Source organism: Pecten maximus, chromosome 16 (assembly GCF_902652985.1).
Source record: "Pecten maximus chromosome 16, xPecMax1.1, whole genome shotgun sequence".
Lineage (NCBI taxonomy): Eukaryota > Metazoa > Mollusca > Bivalvia > Pectinida > Pectinidae > Pecten > Pecten maximus.
The window spans coordinates 28,649,059-28,674,666 of NC_047030.1; the positions used below are offsets into that span (position 1 = coordinate 28,649,059).

A 25,608-nucleotide genomic window follows, 5' to 3' on the forward strand; every position below is an offset into this window, starting at 1 on the left:
CCTAGATACCAAGGGGAACACCTAGATACCAAGGGGAACAACCTAGATACCAAGGGGAACAACCTAGATACCAAGGGGAACAACCTAGAGATCAAGGCGAACTACGTAGAGACCAAGGGGCACCAACTAGAGACCAAGGGGAACCACCTAGAGACCAAGGGGAACCTCCTCGAGATCAATGGGAACAACCTAGATACCAAGGGGAACTACCTAGAGACCATGGGGAACAACCTAGATACCAAGGGGAACAACCTACAGACAACAGGGAACCACCTAGATACCAAGGCGAACTACCTAGATACCAAGGGGAACAACCTACAGACAACAGGGAACCACCTAGAAACCAAGGGGAACTACCTTGAGACCAGGGGAACAACCTAGATACCAAGGGGAACAACCTAGATACCAAGGGCGAACTACCTAGATACCAAGGGGAACAACCTACAGACAACAGGGAACTACCTAGAAACCAAGGGGAACTACCTTGAGACCAGGGGAACAACCTACAGACAACAGGGAACCACCTAGATACCAAGGGGAACTACCTTGAGACCAAGGGGAACAACCTAGATACCAAGGGAAACAACCTAGAGACCAAGGGGAACAACCTAGAGACCAAGGGGAACAACCTAGAGACCAAGGAGAACTACCTAGAGGCCAAAGGGAATCAACTAGAGACCAAGGTGAACTATCTAGAGACCACAAGGAACTACCTAGAGGCCAAGGGGAACTACCTAGAGACCAAGGGGAACAACCTAGATACCAAGGGAAACAACCTAAATACCAAGGGGAATTACCTACAGACAACAGGGACCACCTAGAGACCAAGGGGAACTACCTAGAGACCAAAGGGAACCAACTAGAGACCAAGGTGAACTACTTACAGACCAAGGCAGACCAATACTAAGTTTGAGAAAAATCCTCCAATGACTTCAAGTATTTCTGAAATAGTGATTACATGGCTTGTTTACGGACGGACAGCTCAACGGATGATGAAATAAAGCAGTACATTGTTGTTTTACCTGAGAGAAGCCAAGGAAGAACAGTTGTTTGTGTGTGAGATTTATAGCTGGTAAGGGGCGCTCATCTTTATTGTGTGAAATCCAGTCTGTATAAGCCTGTTAAATATCAAAATTAGTTATATTACTTATCAAATATATCTTACATTAAATATGCATGTTTGCAAATCAATACAAAGTTATCAAAGGTGAAATGTATTTGTTTTTGTGACCTTCAAATAATCTAATGAGGTCATTTCTGTTTTCATGTCAACACATGTGACAATGGTTCAAACTACAGGTGTCATTCTTGAAAAAGTTTTTTTTTTTTGCTATTGGGCCCCCTTCTACCTCAAGGTTGTCACATCCTTCATTTATGTAACATACAACATTGCCACGTAATTCTCCTGACCAAATTTCATCAAAATCCATTTAGTTGTTTAGGACTAGAAGCATTTAAAAAAGACCAGGTGCACTAAACAAGAATCCCAATGGGCCTGTATCGCTCACCTGGCTCTACAGCAACTTTCAAGTTGATTGAGGTCATTTCTAAAGATACTATGTTGATTACCTCTTTATTCAAATATCATTGTAAGCTAGTTTTATTCATATTCAAAATTTTCTAGTCCTTCATTCCAGCATTCTATTGGCCTAATATCAGGTCTTGGAGGCTCTTGGCTATCGCAAAATTATTGTTTACATATTGAAGCCGATTTCACCCCTGTGACCTTGAATGTAGGTCAAGGTCATTTATTTGAACAAAATTGGTAGCCCTTCACCCCAGCATGCTACAGGCCCAATATCAAGTCCCTGGGCCTCTTGGTTATTGAGAAGAAGTTGTTTGAATGAAAAAGTTGACGCCAGACGGCCGGATGGACGGACGGACGACGGACGCCGCACCACGGCATAAGGAGGCAGGTGAGCTAAAAAGTATAGTTTCTAAAAAAAGTTGGTCATTGATTTGAAACTGGATATCATCGTCTGATATATCATTAAGGAAGTGTGGGTTATATTTCAATAGGGCATACTGCTTTTTAATTTCCAAAATTAGTTTATCTATAGTTTTGAGATAGTCCTCATCATGTAATAAAGAATTATTAAATTTCCAGAGACCTCTTCCTCTCTTAAAGTCAGTAAATTTTAATGTAATTATAGGTACGGAATGATCAGATCTGTATCCAGTTTCAATACTAGATTTTTGTATATTACTTAACATATTTTCTGATACAAGAAAAAAATCTAAACGTGCCTGCTTAATGGGATTATTTCTTCTCCATGTTTATCTCGTACAATCTGGATGTTGTTCTCTAAGAATATCTACTAAACTGAATTCCTCTATCAGATCAATTACTTTATCTCGTGCCTTAAGATTATATATTTATCTGTTTATAACTTCTATCATAATCAAGGTCAGGGTTCAGCACTAAATTAAAATCTCCACAAATAATACAAGTCTCTGGACTTACATGGCATACAGAATTATGGTATTATCTCTACACTTCATGGTATACAGAATTATGGTATTGTCTCTGGACTTACACGGTATACAGAATTATGGTATTGTCTCTGGACTTACATGGTATACAGAATTAAGGTATTGTCTCTACACTTCATGGTATACAGAATTATGGTATTGTCTCTGGACTTACACGGTATACAGAATTATGGTATTATCTCTGGACTTACATGGTATACAGAATTATGGCATTGTCTCTACACTTCATGGTATACAGAATTATGGTATTATCTCTACACTACACGGTATACAGAATTATGGTATTGTCTCTACACTTCATGGTATACAGAATTATGGTATTGTCTCTGGACTTACATGGTATACAGAATTATGGTATTGTCTCTGGACTTACATGGTATACAGAATTATGGTATTGTCTCTAGACTTACATGGTATACAGAATTATGGTATTATCTCTGGACTTACACGGTATACAGAATTATGGTATTGTCTCTGGACTAACACGGTATACAGAATTATGGTATTATCTGTGGACTTACATGGTATACAGAATTATGGTATTATCTCTGGACTTACATGGTATACAGAATTATGGTATTATCTCTGGACTTACATGGTATACAGAATTATGGTATTATCTCTGGACTTACACGGTATACAGAATTATGGTATTGTCTCTGGACTTACACGGTATACAGAATTATGGTATTGTCTCTGGACTTACATGGTATACAGAATTATGGTATTATCTCTACACTACACGGTATACAGAATTATGGTATTGTCTCTACACTTCATGGTATACAGTATTATGGTATTGTCTCTGGACTTACACGGTATACAGAATTATGGTATTGTCTCTACACTTCAATGGTATACAGAATTATGGTATTGTCTCTGGACTTACACTGGTATACAGAATTATGGTATTGTCTCTACGACTTACATGGTATACAGAATTATGGTATTATCTCTGGACTTACACGGTATACAGAATTATGGTATTGTATCCTACACTTCATGGTATACAGAATTATGGTATTGTCTCTACACTTCATGGTATACAGAATTATGGTATTGTCTCTGGACTTACATGGTATACAGAATTATGGTATTGTCTCTACACTTCATGGTATACAGAATTATGGTATTATCACTGGACTTACATTGTATACAGAATTATGGTATTATCTCTATACTTCATGGTATACAGAATTATGGTATTATCTCTGGACTTACACGGTATACAGAATTATGGTATTGTCTCTACACTTCATGGTATACAGAATTATGGTATTGTCTCTACACTTCATGGTATACAGAATTATGGTATTGTCTCTGGACTTACATGGTATACAGAATTATGGTATTGTCTCTACACTTACATGGTATACAGAATTATGGTATTATCACTGGACTTACATTGTATACAGAATTATGGTATTATCTCTATACTTCATGGTATACAGAATTATGGTATTGTCTCTGGATTTACACGGTATACAGAGTTATGGTATTGTCTCTGGACTTACAAGGTATACAGAATTATGGTATTATCTCTACACTTCATGGTATACAGAATTATGGTATTATCTCTGGACTTACACGGTATACAGAATTATGGTATTATCTCTACACTTCATGGTATACAGAATTATGGTATTATCTCTGGACTTACACGGTATACAGAATTATGGTATTGTCTCTGGACTTACACGGTATACAGAATTATGGTATTATCTCTGGACTTACACGGTATACAGAATTATGGTATTGTCTCTGGACTTACACGCTATACAGAGTTATGGTATTGTCTCTGGACTTACATGGTATACAGAATTATGGTATTGTCTCTGGACTTACATGGTATACAGAATTATGGTATTATCTCTGGACTTACACGGTATACAGAATTATGGTATTATCTCTGGACTTACATGGTATGTTGATTTGTGGTAGGGTGTATATATCTCTAGACTTACATGGTGATTTGTGGTAGGGTGTATATATCTCTAGACTTACATGGTATGCTGATTTGTGGTAGGGTGTATATACCTTTAGACTTACATGGTATGCTGATTTGTGGTAGGGTGTATATATCTCTAGACTTACATGGTGATTTGTGGTAGGGTATATATATATCTAGACTTACATGGTGATTTGTGGTAGGGTGTATATATCCTAGACTTACATGGTATGCTGATTTGTGGTAGGGTGTATATATCTCTAGACTTACATGGTGATTTGTGGTAGGGTATATATATATCTAGACTTACATGGTGATTTGTGGTAGGGTATATATATATATATCCTAGACTTACATGGTGATTTGTGGTAGGGTATATATATATATATCTAGACTTACATGTTGATTTGTGGTAGGGTGTATATATCTCTAGACTTACATGCTGATTTGTGGTAGGGTGTATATATCTCTAGACTTACATGGTGATTTGTGGTAGGGTGTATATATCTCTAGACTTACATGGTGATTTGTGGTAGGGTGTATATATATATATCCTAGACTTACATGCTGATTTGTGGTAGGGTGTATATACCTTTAGACTTACATGGTATGCTGATTTGTGGTAGGGTGTATATATCTCTAGACTTACATGGTGATTTGTGGTAGGGTGTATATATATTTAGACTTACATGCTGATTTGTGGTAGGGTGTATATACCTTTAGACTTACATGGTGATTTGTGGTAGGGTGTATATATCTCTAGACTTACATGGTGATTTGTGGTAGGGTGTATATATCTCTAGAATTACATGGTGATTTGTGGTAGGGTGTATATATCTCTAGACTTACATGGTGATTTGTGGTAGGGTGTATATATCTCTAGACTTACACGGTGATTTGTGGTAGGGTGTATATATCTCTAGACTTACATGGTGATTTGTGTAGGGTGTGTATATCTCTAGACTTACATGGTGATTTGTGGTAGGGTGTATATATCTCTAGACTTACATGCTGATTTGTGGTAGGGTGTATATATCTCTAGACTTACATGGTGATTTGTGGTAGGGTGTATATATCCTAGACTTACACGGTGATTTGTGGTAGGGTGTATATATCTCTAGACTTACATGCTGATTTGTGGTAGGGTGTATATATCTCTAGACTTACATGCTGATTTGTGGTAGGGTGTATATATCTCTAGACTTACATGCTGATTTGTGGTAGGGTGTATATATCTCTAGACTTACATGGTGATTTGTGGTAGGGTGTATATATATCTAGACTTACATGGTGATTTGTGGTAGGGTGTATATATCCTAGACTTACACGGTGATTTGTGGTAGGGTGTATATATCTCTAGACTTACATGGTGATTTGTGTAGGGTGTATATATCTCTAGACTTACATGGTATGCTGATTTGTGGTAGGGTGTATGTATCTCTAGACTTACATGCTGATTTGTGGTAGGGTGTATATATATTTAGACTTACATGGTGATTTGTGGTAGGGTGTATATATCTCTAGACTTACATGGTGATTTGTGGTAGGGTGTATATATCTCTAGAATTACATGGTATGCTGGTTTGTGGTAGGGTGTATATATCTTTAGACTTACATGGTATGCTGATTTGTGGTAGGGTGTATATATCTCTAGACTTACATGGTGATTTGTGGTAGGGTGTATATATCTCTAGACTTACATGGTGATTTGTGGTAGGGTGTATATATATTTAGACTTACATGCTGATTTGTGGTAGGGTGTATATATCTCTAGAATTACATGTTGATTTGTGGTAGGGTGTATATATCTCTAGAATTACATGGTATGCTGATTTGTGGTAGGGTGTATATATCTCTAGAATTACATGGTATGCTGGTTTGTGGTAGGGTGTATATATCTCTAGACTTACATGTTGATTTGTGGTAGGGTGTATATATCTCTAGACTTACATGGTGATTTGTGGTAGGGTGTGTATATCTCTAGACTTACATGTTGATTTGTGGTAGGGTGTATATATCTCTAGACTTACATGGTGATTTGTGGTAGGGTGTGTATATCTCTAGACTTACATGTTGATTTGTGGTAGGGTGTATATATCTCTAGACTTACATGGTGATTTGTGGTAGGGTGTATATATCTCTAGACTTACATGTTGATTTGTGGTAGGGTATATATATATATATCTTTAGACTTACATGGTATGTTGATTTGTGGTAGGGTGTATATATCTCTAGACTTACATGGTGATTTGTGGTAGGGTGTATATATCTCTAGACTTACATGGTGATTTGTGGTAGGGTGTATATATCTCTAGACTTACATGGTATGCTGATTTGTGGTAGGATGTATATATCTCTAGACTTACATAGTGATTTGTGGTAGGGTGTATATATCTCTAGACTTACATGGTGATTTGTGGTAGGGTGTATATATCTCTAGACTTACATGGTGATTTGTGGTAGGGTGTATATATCTCTAGACTTACATGGTGATTTGTGGTAGGGTGTATGTATCTCTAGACTTACATGGTGATTTGTGGTAGGGTGTATATATCTATTGACTTACATAGTGATTTGTGTAGGGTATATATATCTCTAGACTTACATGGTGATTTGTGGTAGGGTGTATATATCTCTAGACTTACATGGTATGCTGATTTGTGGTAGGGTGTATATATCTCTAGACTTACATGCTGATTTGTGGTAGGGTGTATATATCCTAGACTTACATGGTGATTTGTGGTAGGGTGTATATATCTCTAGACTTACATGGTATACAGAATTATGGTATTATCTCTGGACTTACACGGTATACAGAATTATGGTATTGTCTCTGGACTAACACGGTATACAGAATTATGGTATTATCTGTGGACTTACATGGTATACAGAATTATGGTATTATCTCTGGACTTACATGGTATACAGAATTATGGTATTATCTCTGGACTTACATGGTATACAGAATTATGGTATTATCTCTGGACTTACACGGTATACAGAATTATGGTATTGTCTCTGGACTTACACGGTATACAGAATTATGGTATTATCTGTGGACTTACACGGTATACAGAATTATGGTATTGTCTCTGGACTTACACGGTATACAGAATTATGGTATTATCTCTGGACTTACACGGTATACAGAATTATGGTATTGTCTCTGGACTTACACGGTATACAGAATTATGGTATTGTCTCTACACTTCATGGTATACAGAATTATGGTATTGTCTCTGGACTTACACGGTATACAGAATTATGGTATTGTCTCTACACTTCATGGTATACAGAATTATGGTATTATCTCTGGACTTACACGGTATACAGAATTATGATATTATCACTGGACTTACATTGTATACAGAATTATGGTATTATCTCTACACTTCATGGTATACAGAATTATGGTATTATCTCTGGACTTACACGGTATACAGAATTATGGTATTATCACTGGACTTACATTGTATACAGAATTATGGTATTATCTCTACACTTCATGGTATACAGAATTATGGTATTGTCTCTGGATTTACACGGTATACAGAATTATGGTATTATCTCTGGACTTACACGGTATACAGAATTATGGTATTGTCTCTACACTTCATGGTATACAGAATTATGGTATTATCTCTGGACTTACATGGTATACAGAATTATGGTATTGTCTCTAGACTTACAAGGTATACAGAATTATGGTATTGTCTCTGGACTTACAAGGTATACAGATTTATGGTATTGTCTCTGGACTTACAAGGTATACAGAATTATGGTATTGTCTCTGGACTTACACGGTATACAGAGTTATGGTATTGTCTCTGGACTTACAAGGTATACAGAATTATGGTATTATCTCTACACTTCATGGTATACAGAATTATGGTATTATCTCTGGACTTACATGGTATACAGAATTATGGTATTATCTCTACACTTCATGGTATACAGAATTATGGTATTATCTCTGGACTTACACGGTATACAGAATTATGGTATTGTCTCTGGACTTACACGGTATACAGAATTATGGTATTATCTCTGGACTTACACGGTATACAGAATTATGGTATTGTCTCTGGACTTACACGCTATACAGAGTTATGGTATTGTCTCTGGACTTACATGGTATACAGAATTATGGTATTGTCTCTGGACTTACATGGTATACAGAATTATGGTATTATCTCTGGACTTACACGGTATACAGAATTATGGTATTATCTCTGGACTTACATGGTATGTTGATTTGTGGTAGGGTGTATATATCTCTAGACTTACATGGTGATTTGTGGTAGGGTGTATATATCTCTAGACTTACATGGTATGCTGATTTGTGGTAGGGTGTATATACCTTTAGACTTACATGGTATGCTGATTTGTGGTAGGGTGTATATATCTCTAGACTTACATGGTGATTTGTGGTAGGGTATATATATATCTAGACTTACATGGTGATTTGTGGTAGGGTGTATATATCCTAGACTTACATGGTATGCTGATTTGTGGTAGGGTGTATATATCTCTAGACTTACATGGTGATTTGTGGTAGGGTATATATATATCTAGACTTACATGGTGATTTGTGGTAGGGTATATATATATATATCCTAGACTTACATGGTGATTTGTGGTAGGGTATATATATATATATATCTAGACTTACATGTTGATTTGTGGTAGGGTGTATATATCTCTAGACTTACATGCTGATTTGTGGTAGGGTGTATATATCTCTAGACTTACATGGTGATTTGTGGTAGGGTGTATATATCTCTAGACTTACATGGTGATTTGTGGTAGGGTGTATATATATATATCCTAGACTTACATGCTGATTTGTGGTAGGGTGTATATACCTTTAGACTTACATGGTATGCTGATTTGTGGTAGGGTGTATATATCTCTAGACTTACATGGTGATTTGTGGTAGGGTGTATATATATTTAGACTTACATGCTGATTTGTGGTAGGGTGTATATACCTTTAGACTTACATGGTGATTTGTGGTAGGGTGTATATATCTCTAGACTTACATGGTGATTTGTGTAGGGTGTGTATATCTCTAGACTTACATGGTGATTTGTGGTAGGGTGTATATATCTCTAGACTTACATGCTGATTTGTGGTAGGGTGTATATATCTCTAGACTTACATGGTGATTTGTGGTAGGGTGTATATATCCTAGACTTACACGGTGATTTGTGGTAGGGTGTATATATCTCTAGACTTACATGCTGATTTGTGGTAGGGTGTATATATCTCTAGACTTACATGCTGATTTGTGGTAGGGTGTATATATCTCTAGACTTACATGCTGATTTGTGGTAGGGTGTATATATCTCTAGACTTACATGGTGATTTGTGGTAGGGTGTATATATATCTAGACTTACATGGTGATTTGTGGTAGGGTGTATATATCCTAGACTTACACGGTGATTTGTGGTAGGGTGTATATATCTCTAGACTTACATGGTGATTTGTGTAGGGTGTATATATCTCTAGACTTACATGGTATGCTGATTTGTGGTAGGGTGTATGTATCTCTAGACTTACATGCTGATTTGTGGTAGGGTGTATATATATTTAGACTTACATGGTGATTTGTGGTAGGGTGTATATATCTCTAGACTTACATGGTGATTTGTGGTAGGGTGTATATATCTCTAGAATTACATGGTATGCTGGTTTGTGGTAGGGTGTATATATCTTTAGACTTACATGGTATGCTGATTTGTGGTAGGGTGTATATATCTCTAGACTTACATGGTGATTTGTGGTAGGGTGTATATATCTCTAGACTTACATGGTGATTTGTGGTAGGGTGTATATATATTTAGACTTACATGCTGATTTGTGGTAGGGTGTATATATCTCTAGAATTACATGTTGATTTGTGGTAGGGTGTATATATCTCTAGAATTACATGGTATGCTGATTTGTGGTAGGGTGTATATATCTCTAGAATTACATGGTATGCTGGTTTGTGGTAGGGTGTATATATCTCTAGACTTACATGGTGATTTGTGGTAGGGTGTATATATCTCTAGACTTACATGGTGATTTGTGGTAGGGTGTGTATATCTCTAGACTTACATGTTGATTTGTGGTAGGGTGTATATATCTCTAGACTTACATGGTGATTTGTGGTAGGGTGTGTATATCTCTAGACTTACATGTTGATTTGTGGTAGGGTGTATATATCTCTAGACTTACATGGTGATTTGTGGTAGGGTGTATATATCTCTAGACTTACATGTTGATTTGTGGTAGGGTATATATATATATCTTTAGACTTACATGGTATGTTGATTTGTGGTAGGGTGTATATATCTCTAGACTTACATGGTGATTTGTGGTAGGGTGTATATATCTCTAGACTTACATGGTGATTTGTGGTAGGGTGTATATATCTCTAGACTTACATGGTGATTTGTGGTAGGGTGTATATATCTCTAGACTTACATGGTGATTTGTGGTAGGGTGTATATATCTCTAGACTTACATGGTGATTTGTGGTAGGGTGTATATATCTCTAGACTTACATGGTGATTTGTGGTAGGGTGTATGTATCTCTAGACTTACATGGTGATTTGTGGTAGGGTGTATATATCTATTGACTTACATAGTGATTTGTGTAGGGTATATATATCTCTAGACTTACATGGTGATTTGTGGTAGGGTGTATATATCTCTAGACTTACATGGTATGCTGATTTGTGGTAGGGTGTATATATCTCTAGACTTACATGCTGATTTGTGGTAGGGTGTATATATCCTAGACTTACATGGTGATTTGTGGTAGGGTGTATATATCTCTAGACTTACATGGTATGCTGATTTGTGGTAGGGTGTATATATCTCTAGACTTACATGCTGATTTGTGGTAGGGTATATATATCTCTAGACTTACATGGTGATTTGTGGTAGGGTGTATATATCTCTAGACTTACATGGTGATTTGTGGTAGGGTGTATATATCTCTAGACTTACATGGTGATTTGTGTAGGGTGTGTATATCTCTAGACTTACATGTTGATTTGTGGTAGGGTGTATATATCTCTAGACTTACATGGTGATTTGTGGTAGGGTGTATATATCTCTAGACTTACATGGTGATTTGTGGTAGGGTGTATATATCTCTAGACTTACATGGTGATTTGTGGTAGGGTGTATATATCTCTAGACTTACATGGTGATTTGTGTAGGGTGTGTATATCTCTAGACTTACATGCTGATTTGTGGTAGGGTGTATATATCTCTAGACTTACATGGTGATTTGTGGTAGGGTGTATATATCTCTAGACTTACATGGTGATTTGTGTAGGGTGTGTATATCTCTAGACTTACATGCTGATTTGTGGTAGGGTGTATATATCTCTAGACTTACATGGTATGCTGATTTGTGGTAGGGTGTATATATCTCTAGACTTACATGGTGATTTGTGGTAGGGTGTGTATATCTCTAGACTTATATGGTGATTTGTGGTAGGGTGTGTATATCTCTAGACTTACATGTTGATTTGTGGTAGGGTGTATATATCTCTAGACTTACATGGTGATTTGTGTAGGGTGTGTATATCTCTAGACTTACATGGTGATTTGTGGTAGGGTGTATATATCTCTAGACTTACATGGTGATTTGTGGGAGGGTGTATATATCTCTAGACTTACATGGTGATTTGTGGTAGGGTGTATATATCTCTAGACTTACATGGTGATTTGTGGTAGGGTGTATATATCTCTAGACTTACATGGTGATTTGTGGTAGTGTGTGTATATCTTTAGACTTACATGCTGATTTGTGGTAGGGTGTATATATCTCTAGACTTACATGGTATGCTGATTTGTGGTAGGGTGTATATATCTCTAGACTTACATGGTGATTTGTGGTAGGGTGTATATATCTCTAGACTTACATGGTGATTTGTGGTAGGGTGTGTATATCTCTAGACTTATATGGTGATTTGTGGTAGGGTGTATATATCTCTAGACTTACATGGTGATTTGTGGTAGGGTGTATATATCTCTAGACTTACATGGTGATTCGTGGTAGGGTGTATATATCTCTAGACTTACATGGTGATTTGTGGTAGGGTGTATATATCTCTAGACTTACATGGTGATTTGTGGTAGGGTGTATATATCTCTAGACTTACATGGTATGCTGATTTGAGACCACCATTATCTGCTATGTTTTCTCCCAATGTCAGCTTTCCTTTTACCTGCGAAACATAAACAGTGAGGTATCAAATTATCACATCCCCTCCTTTCTTATTTTACTAGATATTTTCAATTGTTATAATTATGTATGTAAACAATGAATACTGTCGTTCTGTCTGAATAATAATAAGATGTTATATAGATCTCATTACTCAACCTTTGATTATGATTTTTAAGCATATTCCAAATCTCACGTACTATAATAGTCAAACTTTTATTTTTCCATTGTTTATTTTTCCATTGAAACTTTTTAATGATTTCTGGAAATTGATTAGAACAATGTAACAATCCTAAATTATCAATAATATATGATACAACGATCTTAAGGCACTATTAGTCATTATTCGTACATTTTCACCATTCAGCTTGTATTGAGAATATTGTTTCTGCATGCATTCCGCTCTCTCCTTGAACCTTACGACTGATTGGTTATTCCACCATGGTCGAAGATTTCCATTTTTGTCATATTCACGTCCTGAAAAATTAAGTTGTATTTATTTTTCTGTAGCCTTGAAAAGATTATTATTACACATAATGATAACTGCATCTATGGTATGATCTATAAACACTGCCCTAGTACTGTACATGCTTGCTGTTAACATATTCATTAATTTCACCACTCCAATAAGATGAGGATAAACAGAGAAAGGTCGGTGACATGTTCTGTATTTTGTAATAAAATTGTAGGCCAATCATATTGTTTTACAACTGTTACATTGCTATATCATGATTTTCATACATTGTCAAGCTTTATGTTCATGTGTAATATTTTTAATAAAGTAACTGATTTATCTTAGAGCAATTTAATACTAGCACATAATATACATGAGGTCTATGGGGCTTGTATCGCTCACCTGGATATTTCAGTAATTATGGCAAAGCACTCTTCAGTTATTAATACTTTTTCTAGTTTGAGATCTGCCTCTAAGTACCATGTACTTCTGTCAACTTTTTCTAGTTTGAGATCTGCCCCTAAGTACCATGTATTTCTGTCAACTTTTTCTAGTTTGAGATCTGCCTCTAAGTACCATGTATTTCTGTCAACTTTTTCTAGTTTGAGATCTGCCCCTAAGTACCATGTATTTCTGTCAACTTTTTCTAGTTTGAGATCTGCCTCTAAGTACCATGTATTTCTGTCAACTTTTTCTAGTTTGAGATCTGCCTCTAAGTACCATGTATTTCTGTCAACTTTTTCTAGTTTGAGATCTGCCCCTAAGTACCATGTATTTCTGTCAACTTTTTCTAGTTTGAGATCTGCCTCTAAGTACCATGTATTTCTGTCAACTTTTTCCTTAAATTAGGTTTTTAATTAGCACTTTGGTTCCAAAGAACATTGAAAGCATTGACTAGAATGCTGAGAGGTGAACAAGGGTCTCATCATGTACTGGCTATATATCCCACACAACAATGGCCTCATCATGTACTGGCTATATATCCCACACAACAAAGGCCTCATCATGTACTGGCTATATATCCCACACAACAATGGCCTCATCGTGTACTGGCTATATATCTCACACAACAAGGGCCTCATCGTGTACTGGCTATATATCTCACACAACAAGGGCCTCATCGTGTAAGTGGCTATATATCCCACACAACAAGGGCCTCATCATGTACTGGCTATATATCCCACACAACAAGGGCCTCATCATGTACTGGCTATATATCCCACACAACAATGGCCTCATCATGTACTGGCTATATATCCCACACAACAAGGGCCTCATCATGTATGTGGCTACATATCCCACACAACAATGGCCTCATCATGTAAGTGGCTACATATCTCACACAACAAGGGCCTCATCGTGTAAGTGGCTATATATCCCACACAACAAGGGCCTCATCATGTACTGGCTATATATCCCACACAACAAGGGCCTCATCATGTACTGGCTATATATCCCACACAACAAGGGCCTCATCATGTACTGGCTATATATCCCACACAACAATGGCCTCATCATGTAAGTGGCTATATATCCCACACAACAAGGGCCTCATCATGTACTGGCTATATATCCCACACAACAATGGCCTCATCATGTAAGTGGCTATATATCCCACACAACAAGGGCATCATCATGTACTGGCTATATATCCCACACAACAAGGGCCTCATCATGTATGTTGCTACATATCCCACACAACAATGGCCTCATCATGTAAGTGGCTATATATCCCACACAACAAGGGCCTCATCATGTACGTGGCTATATATCCCACACAACAAGGGCATCATCATGTACTGGCTATATATCCCACACAACAAGGGCCTCATCATGTAAGTGGCTATATATCCCACACAACAAGGGCCTCATCATGTACTGGCTATATATCCCACACAACAAGGGCCTCATCATGTACGTGGCTATATATCCCACACAACAATGGCCTCATCATGTATGTAGCTATATGTATCACACAACAAGGGCCTCATCATGTACTGGCTATATATCCCACACAACAATGGCCTCATCATGTACTGGCTATATATCCCACACAACAAGGGCCTCATCATGTACTGGCTATATATCCCACACAACAAGGGCCTCATCATGTATGTAGCTATATATCTCACACAGCAAGGGCCTCATCATGTATGTAGCTATATATCCCACACAACAAGGGCCTCATCATGTACGTGGCTATATATCCCACACAACAAGGGCATCATCATGTACTGGCTATATATCCCACACAACAAGGGCCTCATCATGTATGTAGCTATATGTATCACACAACAAGGGCCTCATCATGTACTGGCTATATATCTCACACAACAAGGGCCTCATCATGTACTGGCTATATATCTCACACAGCAAGGGCCTCATCATGTATGTGGCTATATATCCCACACAACAAGGGCCTCATCATGTATGTGGCTATATATCCCACAAAACAAGGGCATCATCATGTACTGGCTATATATACCACACAACAAGGGCCTCATCATGTACGTGGCTATATATCCCACACAACAATGGCCTCATCATGTAAGTGGCTATATATCCCACACAACAAGGGCCTCATCATGTATGTGGCTACATATCCCACACAACAAGGGCCTCATCATGTACTGGCTATATATCCCACACAACAATGGCCTCATCATGTAAGTGGCTATATATCCCACACAACAAGGGCCTCATCATGTACTGGCTATATATCCCACACAACAATGGCCTCATCATGTAAGTGGCTATATATCCCGTAAACAAGGGCCTCATCATGTAAGTGGCTATATATCCCACACAACAAGGGCCTCATCATGTACGTGGCTATATATCCCACACAACAAGGGCCTCATCATGTAAGTGGTTATATATCTCACACAACAAGGGCCTCATCATGTACTGGCTATATATCCCACACAAGAAGGGCCTCATCATGTACATGGCTATATATCTCACACAACAAGGGCCTCATCATGTACGTGGCTATATATCCCACACAACAATGGCCTCATCATGTAAGTGGCTATATATCCCACACAACAAGGGCCTCATCATGTATGTGGCTATATATCCCACACAACAATGGCCTCATCATGTACTGGCTATATATCCCACACAACAAGGGCCTCATCATGTACTGGCTATATATCCCACACAACAAGGGCCTCATCATGTAAGTGGCTATATATCCCACACAACAAGGGCCTCATCATGTAAGTGGCTATATATCCCACACAACAAGGACCTCATCATGTAAGTGGCTATATATCCCACACAACAAGGGCCTCATCATGTACTGGCTATATATCCCACACAACCAGGGCCTCATCATGTACGTGGCTATATATCCCACACAACAAGGGCCTCATCATGTAAGTGGCTATATATCCCACACAACAAGGGCCTCATCATGTACGTGGCTATATATCCCACACAACAAGGGCCTCATCATGTAAGTGGCTATATATCCCACACAACAAGGGGCCCATAATGTACTGGCTATATATCCCACACAACAAGGGCCTCATCATGTACGTGGCTATATATACCACACAACAAGGGCCTCATCATGTATGTGGCTATATATCCCACACAACAAGGGCCTCATCATGTACTGGCTATATATCTCACACAATAAAAGAGAAGTCGTCTACCCATATGACTGAGGATCAGTTTGACATTTAACATTTGGACATAACAAGAAGCAATTTTTAGGAAACGCTGATGGACAGACAGACGGACGGATGACAGAAAACATGATCATTAACGGCGGACAACTGCATGGTGTGCCATACCAGGCCCTTCAGGCTAGGTGAGCAAACAGTGAGGGTGAAAATTGAAAATCTATGTGATATAACAAGTATTTTGATTAGTATGAATAAAGCACATTTTAAATTCATTTTCATTGGCTAGAGTTGAAACAGTTACTGTAAATAATTTCCAAAGAAATTAATTCAAAGGCCATGCATAGCTGAACAAGTGCCCCACGACCACCTGACTACGTATAAACACCCTAAGTGTGTAGTACTTATATATTGTATATGGTCACGAAAAATAACACATCAAATGAACTTCAAATTGTGTGTTCTTTATGAAAAATTGGATTGCTTAATCCTTCATTTAGGATTTTTGACTGACCTTAGAAATAACACCAGTTAGTCAATACCATTTCAACAAAATTTCAGGCAAGTATGAGCTGAATCACATAAGTGTAACTTGAGAAGAATATTAAGATATGTATCAATGTCCAGGAAACTGGACAATCATGTTACAAAATGGCTGCTATATATGGCTATGGCTGCCATGGCTGCCAAGATGTGTTTTTCAAGGTGGTAGCTATTTTTATTGGGTATTGTGCCAGTTGTTGATGGTCACTCACCTGGATCATCAAACCCATGTCGGTTAGTTTGTGTCTCACTCACCTTGATCATCATCAAACCCATGTGTTTGTTAGTTGGTGTCCCACTCAACTTGATCATCAAACCCATGTGTTAGTTCATGTCCCACTCAACTTGATCGTCAAACCCATGTGTTACTTCATGTCCCATTCACATTGATTATCAAACCCATGTGTTAGTTTGTGTCCCACTCACCTTGATCATCAAACCCATGTGTTAGTTTGTGTCCCACTCACCTTGATCATCAAACCCATGTGTTAGTTTGTGTCCCACTCACCTTGATCATCAAACCCATGTGTTAGTTCGTGTCCAACTCACCTTGATCATCATCAAACCCATCTGTTAGTTTGTGTCTCACTCACCTTGATCATCAAACCCATGTGTTAGTTTGTGTCCCACTCAACTTGATCCTCAAACCCATGTGTTAGTTTGTGTCTCACTCACCTTGATCATCAAACCCATGTGTTAGTTTGTGTCTCACTCACCTTGATCATCAAAACCATGTGTTAGTTTGTGTCTCACTCAACTTGATCCTCAAACCCATGTGTTAGTTTGTGTCTCACTCACCTTGATCATCAAACCCATGTGTTAGTTTGTGTCTCACTAACCATGATCATCATCAAACCCATATGTTAGTTCGTGTCCCACTCACCTTGATCATCAAACCCATGTGTTAGTTTGTGTCTCACTCACCTTGATCATCAAACCCATGTGTTAGTTTGTGTCTCACTCACCTTGATCATCAAACCCATGTGTTAGTTTGTGTCTCACTCACCTTGATCATCATCAAACCCATGTGTAAGTTTGTGTCCCACTCCACTTGATCATCAAACCCATGTGTTAGTTTGTATCCCACTCACCTTGATCATCAAACCCATGTCTGTTAGTTTGTATCCCACTCAACTTGTTCCTCAAACCCATGTGTTAGTTTGTGTCCCACTCACCTTGATCATCAAACCCATGTGTTAGTTTGTGTCCCACTCACCTTGATCATCAAACCCATGTGTTAGTTTGTGTCTCACTCAACTTGATCATCAAACCCATGTGTTAGTTTGTGTCCCACTCACCTTGATCATCAAACCCATGTGTTAGTTTGTGTCCCACTCAACTTGATCCTCAAACCCATGTGTTAGTTTGTGTCTCACTCACCTTGATCATCAAACCCATGTGTTAGTTTGTGTCTCACTCACCTTGATCATCAAAACCATGTGTTAGTTTGTGTCTCACTCAACTTGATCCTCAAACCCATGTGTTAGTTTGTGTCTCACTCACCTTGATCATCAAACCCATGTGTTAGTTTGTGTCTCACTAACCATGATCATCATCAAACCCATATGTTAGTTCGTGTCCCACTCACCTTGATCATCAAACCCATGTGTTAGTTTGTGTCTCACTCACCTTGATCATCAAACCCATGTGTTAGTTTGTGTCTCACTCACCTTGATCATCAAACCCATGTGTTAGTTTGTGTCTCACTCACCTTGATCATCATCAAACCCATGTGTAAGTTTGTGTCCCACTCCACTTGATCATCAAACCCATGTGTTAGTTTGTATCCCACTCACCTTGATCATCAAACCCATGTCGGTTAGTTTGTATCCCACTCAACTTGATCCTCAAACCCATGTGTTAGTTTGTGTCCCACTCACCTTGATCATCAAACCCATGTGTTAGTTTGTGTCCCACTCACCTTGATCATCAAACCCATGTGTTAGTTTGTGTCTCACTCAACTTGATCATCAAACCCATGTGTTAGTTTGTGTCCCACTCACCTTGATCATCAAACCCATGTGTTAGTTTGTGTCTCACTCACCTTGATCATCAAACCCATGTGTTAGTTTGTGTCCCACTCACCTTGATCATCAAACCCATGTGTTAGTTTGTGTCCCACTCACCTTGATCATCAAACCCATGTGTTAGTTTGTGTCCCACTCACCTTGATCATCAAACCCATGTGTTAGTTTGTGTCCCACTCACCTTGATCATCAAACCCATGTGTTAGTTTGTGTCCCACTCACCTTGATCATCAAACCCATGTGTTAGTTTGTGTCCCACTCACCTTGATCATCAAACCCATGTGTTAGTTTGTGTCCCACTCACCTTGATCATCAAACCCATGTGTTAGTTTGTGTCCCACTCACCTTGATCATCAAACCCATGTGTTAGTTTGTGTCTCACTCACCTTGATCATCAAACCCATGTGTTAGTTTGTGTCCCACTCACCTTGATCATCAAACCCATGTGTTAGTTTGTGTCTCACTCACCTTGATCATCAAACCCATGTGTTAGTTTGTGTCCCACTCACCTTGATCATCAAACCCATGTGTTAGTTTGTGTCCCACTCACCTTGATCATCAAACCCATGTGTTAGTTTGTGTCCCACTCACCTTGATCATCAAACCCATGTGTTAGTTCGTGTCCCATCACCACACCTATTGCACCAAAGTTTAATGACCTGGAATTAATAAATGTGGCTAATGATTCAACAAGCATTACAAAGGAGATATAGAATTATAAAAGGTAGGATGTTGTGGCTTGGGAAGCTAAGCAGCTATGTATTTATCATCAAAGTCATTTTGCTACAGAAGTTGTGAGTTCAAAGCCCAGATAGGGCACCAGTCAAGTAGTTATCATCTCTGTCATTTCAAGTGTTCCTATGGAGTTGCATTATCAACATTCATTACACCAGTTTTGTTGATTTTTTGGGTGAACCCTGTGTGTTATTGATGGATATTAGAGTTGCAGCGATCATGTCCTTGGATCGAGAGGACGTCTTCATCAGGAACAAGAGCGACACCTCTTAGCTTCACACTTCACAATTGGGTGTCTATCTATGAAGATTTATTCAAGACAATAAATAACATTTGTGCAGAATTGCAGTGTTATAACAAAATGTTGTCGTGAAAATTGTGGAAAAAAGCCATCCCAATCATGCAATATGACAAGATTATAGAGAGTTAAGAATGATTATAGACAAACAGTCACACTTGTATTTACATAGGAAAGCTGGCATCGTAGAAAGGAGCTTGTAGAACACCGGCGGGAAGGACAATCTGGTTCTTGGTGGGTGTGTAGTAGGCATTGACTGTTGGTGGTGTCATACTCCATCTATATAGACATCAAAAGCTCTCTTTATTGTACATAATGTTTCCTTCCTATCATTATAAGATGCACTGTGCTGAGAAAATGATTTAATAGTTAAAGAAACAAGAATTACACATAATTACATATGTCTCACCTGTCCTACTTTGTCAGTTTACACATGTACATGTACGTACTTAGTTTTAAGCAAACTCAGAAATTCAAGAGAAATCCAGTATTGTTTTGAAAATCAATCCAAAATAAACCTCCACTTGCTGGTATGGAAGTACCCTGTATACGTTTAGACATGTGTATTTGATGACTTGCAAAAAAAATACCAAATTTTGCAAAATCAGTTAAAACAGACTTTTTAAACCCAAAATCTACTTTTTTTCTCATAAGAGGGAAGAAAATACATCTTATCTATTGTAGAATTTATTCCAATTTGACTATAAACTAATTGGTAAAATAAATTGAAGAAGCAAGAAAGATTTTAAGTAAATTTCTCAAAATCTACATTTTCAACCCAACAATACAGCAAACAAGAGGCTCAGAAGGCCTGTATATCACTCACATGGATATTAAAGTGATTGTGATGAAACATTTCTTTTTAGACCCAAATGACCTTGACCTTTGACCAAGTAACCTTTGATTACTCTTGACTCCTGGTTTAATTCAAATTAACAAAATATTCATATTATATATATATATATACATGAAAAGATACAAAATTTGATCTTGACAAAAATTCATGTGAATTGATCAATAGATTCTTAAGTTAACGCTCAGAAACTAAATTTGTGGATTGACAGACAGACAGATGGACAACGCAGTACCATAAAACATGTTTATTTTAAATTTGATGGACATATAAAATTCAAAATCAAGTAATCCAAGGGATGTGTTGAGATGCCGATACTGCAATGCAATGCACTGTACTTTATTCAAGGTTTTATTGGAATAACATTGATACTTTTTGAGAAACTGAGCAAAACACAATTGTTTTTTTATAACAGCAGTGTACATGTATACAACATCAGTGTACATGTGTACAACATCAGTGTACATGTGTACAACATCAGCGTACATGTGTACAACATCAGCGTACATGTGTACAACATCAGCGTACATGTATACAACATCAGTGTACATGTGTACAACATCAGTTTACATGTATACAACATCAGTGTACATGTATACAACATCAGTGTACATGTATACAACATCAGTGTACATGTGTACAACATCAGCGTACATGTGTACAACATCAGTGTACATGGGTACCACATCAGTGTACATGTGTACAACATCAGTGTACATGTGTACAACATCAGTGTACATGTACAACATCAGTGTACATGTGTACAACATCAGTGTACATGTGTACAACATCAGTGTACATGTGTACAACATCAGTGTACATGTATACAACATCAGTGTACATGTATACAAACATGCATGTGTACAATCAGTTACGAACATCAGTTTACATGTGTACAACATCAGTGTACATGTATACAACATCAGTGTACATGTGTACAACATCAGTGTACATGTGTACAACATCAGTGTACATGTATACAACATCAGTGTACATGTGTACAACATCAGTGTACATGTGTACAACATCAGTGTACATACAACACAGTGTACATGTGTACAACATCAGTGTACATGTATACAACATCATGTGTACAATGTGATACAACATCAGTGTACAGGGTATGTACAACATCAGTGTACATGTGTAACACAATCAGTGTACCATGAGTGTACAACATCAGTGTACATGTGTACAACATCAGTGTACATACGTACAACATCAGTGTACATGTGTACAACATCAGTGTACATGTGTACAACATCAGTGTACATACATACAACATCAGTGTACATGTGTACAACAGGTTACATGTGTACAACATCAGCTTACATGTGTACAACACACCGTTCATGTGTACAACATCAGTGTACAACATCAGTGTACATACGTACAACATCAGTGTACATGTGTACAACATCAGTGTACATGTGTACAACATCAGTGTACATGTACAACATCAGTGTACATGTGTACAACATCAGTGTACATACGTACAACATCAGTGTACATGTGTACAACATCAGTGTACATGTGTACAACATCAGTGTACATGTGTACAACATCAGTGTACATGTGTACAACATCAGTGTACATGTGTACAACATCAGTGTACATACGTACAACATCAGTGTACATGTATACAACATCAGTGTACATGTGTACAACATCAGCTTACATGTGTACAACACACCGTTCAGTGTACAACATCAGTGTACATGTGTACAACATCAGTGTACATGTGTACAACATCAGTGTACATGTGTACAACACACCGTTCATGTGTACAACATCAGTGTACATGTGTACAACATCAGTGTACATGTGTACAACATCAGTGTACATGTGTACAACACACCGTTCATGTGTACAACATCAGTGTACATGTGTACAACATCAGTGTACATGTGTACAACATCAGTGTACATGTGTACAACATCAGTGTACATGTGTACAACATCAGTGTACATGTGTACAACATCAGCTTACATGTGTACAACACACCGTTCATGTGTACAACATCAGTGTACATGTGTACAACATCAGTGTACATGTGTACAACACAGTGTACATGTGTACAACATCAGTGTACATGTGTACAACATCAGTGTACATACATACAACATCAGTGTACATGTGTACAACATCAGTGTACATACATACAACATCAGTGTACATGTGTACAACATCAGTGTCTGGTACACATCAGTGTACAGTCAACACAGTGTACATGTGTACAACATCAGCGTATGTGTACAACATCAGTGTACATGTGTACAACACAGTGTACATGTGTACAACATCAGTGTAATGTGTACAACATCAGTCAGTGTACATGTGTACAACACAGTGTACATGTGTACAACATCAGTGCTGTACAACGTGTACAGTACAACATCAGCGTACATGTGTACAACACACTCGTACATGTGTACAACATCAGTGTACATGTGTACAACATCAGTGTACATGTGTACAACATCAGTGTACATGTGTACAACATCAGTGTACATGTGTACAACACAGTGTACATGTGTACAACATCAGTGTACATGTGTACAACATCAGTGTACATGTGTACAACATCAGTGTACATGTGTACAACATCAACGTACACACATACAACATCAGTGTACATGTGTACAACACAGTGTACATGTGTACAACATCAGTGTACATGTGTACAACACAGTGTACATGTGTACAACATCAGCGTACATGTGTACAACATCAGTGTACATGTGTACAACAGTGTACATGTGTATAACATCAGTGTACATGTGTACAACATCAGTGTACATGTGTACAACATCAGTGTACATGTGTACAACACAGTGTACATGTGTACAACATCAGTGTAATGTGTACAACAGTGTACATGTGTACAACATCAGCGTACATGTGTATAACATCAGTGTACATGTGTACAACATCAGTAAACATATGTACAACATCAGTGTACATGTGTACAACATCAGTGTACATGTGTACAACATCAGTGAACATACGTACAACATCAGTGTACATGTGTACAACACAGTGTACATGTGTACAACATCAGCGTACATGTGTACGACAGAGTGTACATGTGTACAACATCAGTGTACATGTGTACAACACAGTGTACATGTGTACAGCATCAGTGTACATGTGTACAACATCAGTGAACATGTGTACAACACAGTGTACATGTGTACAACATCAGCGTACATGTGTACAACATCAGTGTACATGTGTACAACACAGTGTACATGTGTACAACATCAGTGTACATGTGTACAACAGTGTACATGTGTACAACATCAGTGTACATGTGTACATCAGTGTACATGTGTACAACACAGTGTACATGTGTACAACATCAGCGTACATGTGTACAACATCAGTGTACATGTGTACAACACAGTGTACATGTGTACAACATCAGTGTACATGTGTACAACAGTGTACATGTGTACAACAGTGTACATGTGTACAACATCAGCGTACATGTGTATAACATCAGTGTACATGTGTACAACATCAGTGAACATATGTACAACATCAGTGTACATGTGTACAACATCAGTGTACATGTGTACAACATCAGTGAACATACGTACAACATCAGTGTACATGTGTACAACACAGTGTACATGTGTACAACATCAGCGTACATGTGTACAACAGTGTACATGTGTACAACATCAGTGTACATGTGTACAACACAGTGTACATGTGTACAACATCAGTGTACATGTGTACAACATCAGTGAACATATGTACAACATCAGTGTACATGTGTACAACATCAGTGTACATGTGTACAACACAGTGTACATGTGTACAACATCAGTGTACATGTGTACAACACAGTGTACATGTGTACAACATCAGTTTACATGTGTACAACACAGTGTACATGTGTACAACATCAGTGTACATGTGTACAACATCAGTGTACATGTATACAACATCAGTGTACATGTGTACAACATTAGTGTACATGTGTACAACATTAGTGTACATGTGTACAACATCAGCGTACATGTGTATAACATCAGCGTACATGGGTACAACATCAGCGTTCATGTGTACAACATCAGTGTACATGTGTACCACATCAGTGTACATGTGTACAACATCAGTGTACATGGGTACCACATCAGAAAAGAAGTCATTTGAAGAGTAGAGCCTTTTTAACCCACGTGACCTTGAATGAAAGTCAAGGTCATTCATTTGAACACACTCGGTAGCCCTTCATCCCAGAATGCTTCAGACCCAATATCAGGTCTCTCAGGGCCTGTTGGTAACTGAGAAGAAGTTGAAAATATAAATTGTTTAGGACGGACGCCGCTGGACAAAAAGCGATCACAAAAGGTCAACTGAGGTGACCTAAAAATGTTGGGATGAAATGC

The 25,608-nt window shown here is 38.0% G+C and overlaps 1 protein-coding gene across 1 annotated transcript in view; it reads right to left on the reverse strand.

The window, feature by feature from the left end:
• Positions 1-25,608, reverse strand: part of LOC117345121 (endothelin-converting enzyme homolog) — a 143,531-nt gene that overhangs the window by 7,183 nt on the left and 110,740 nt on the right. The window contains exons 15-19 of the mRNA XM_033908080.1: positions 20,527-20,637; positions 19,917-19,984; positions 13,022-13,146; positions 12,608-12,673; positions 1,023-1,118 (exon numbers count right to left, since the gene is read on the reverse strand). Of these exons, the coding sequence (XP_033763971.1) occupies positions 1,023-1,118; positions 12,608-12,673; positions 13,022-13,146; positions 19,917-19,984; positions 20,527-20,637 (466 nt within the window). The remainder of the gene's footprint in view (positions 1-1,022; positions 1,119-12,607; positions 12,674-13,021; positions 13,147-19,916; positions 19,985-20,526; positions 20,638-25,608) is intronic.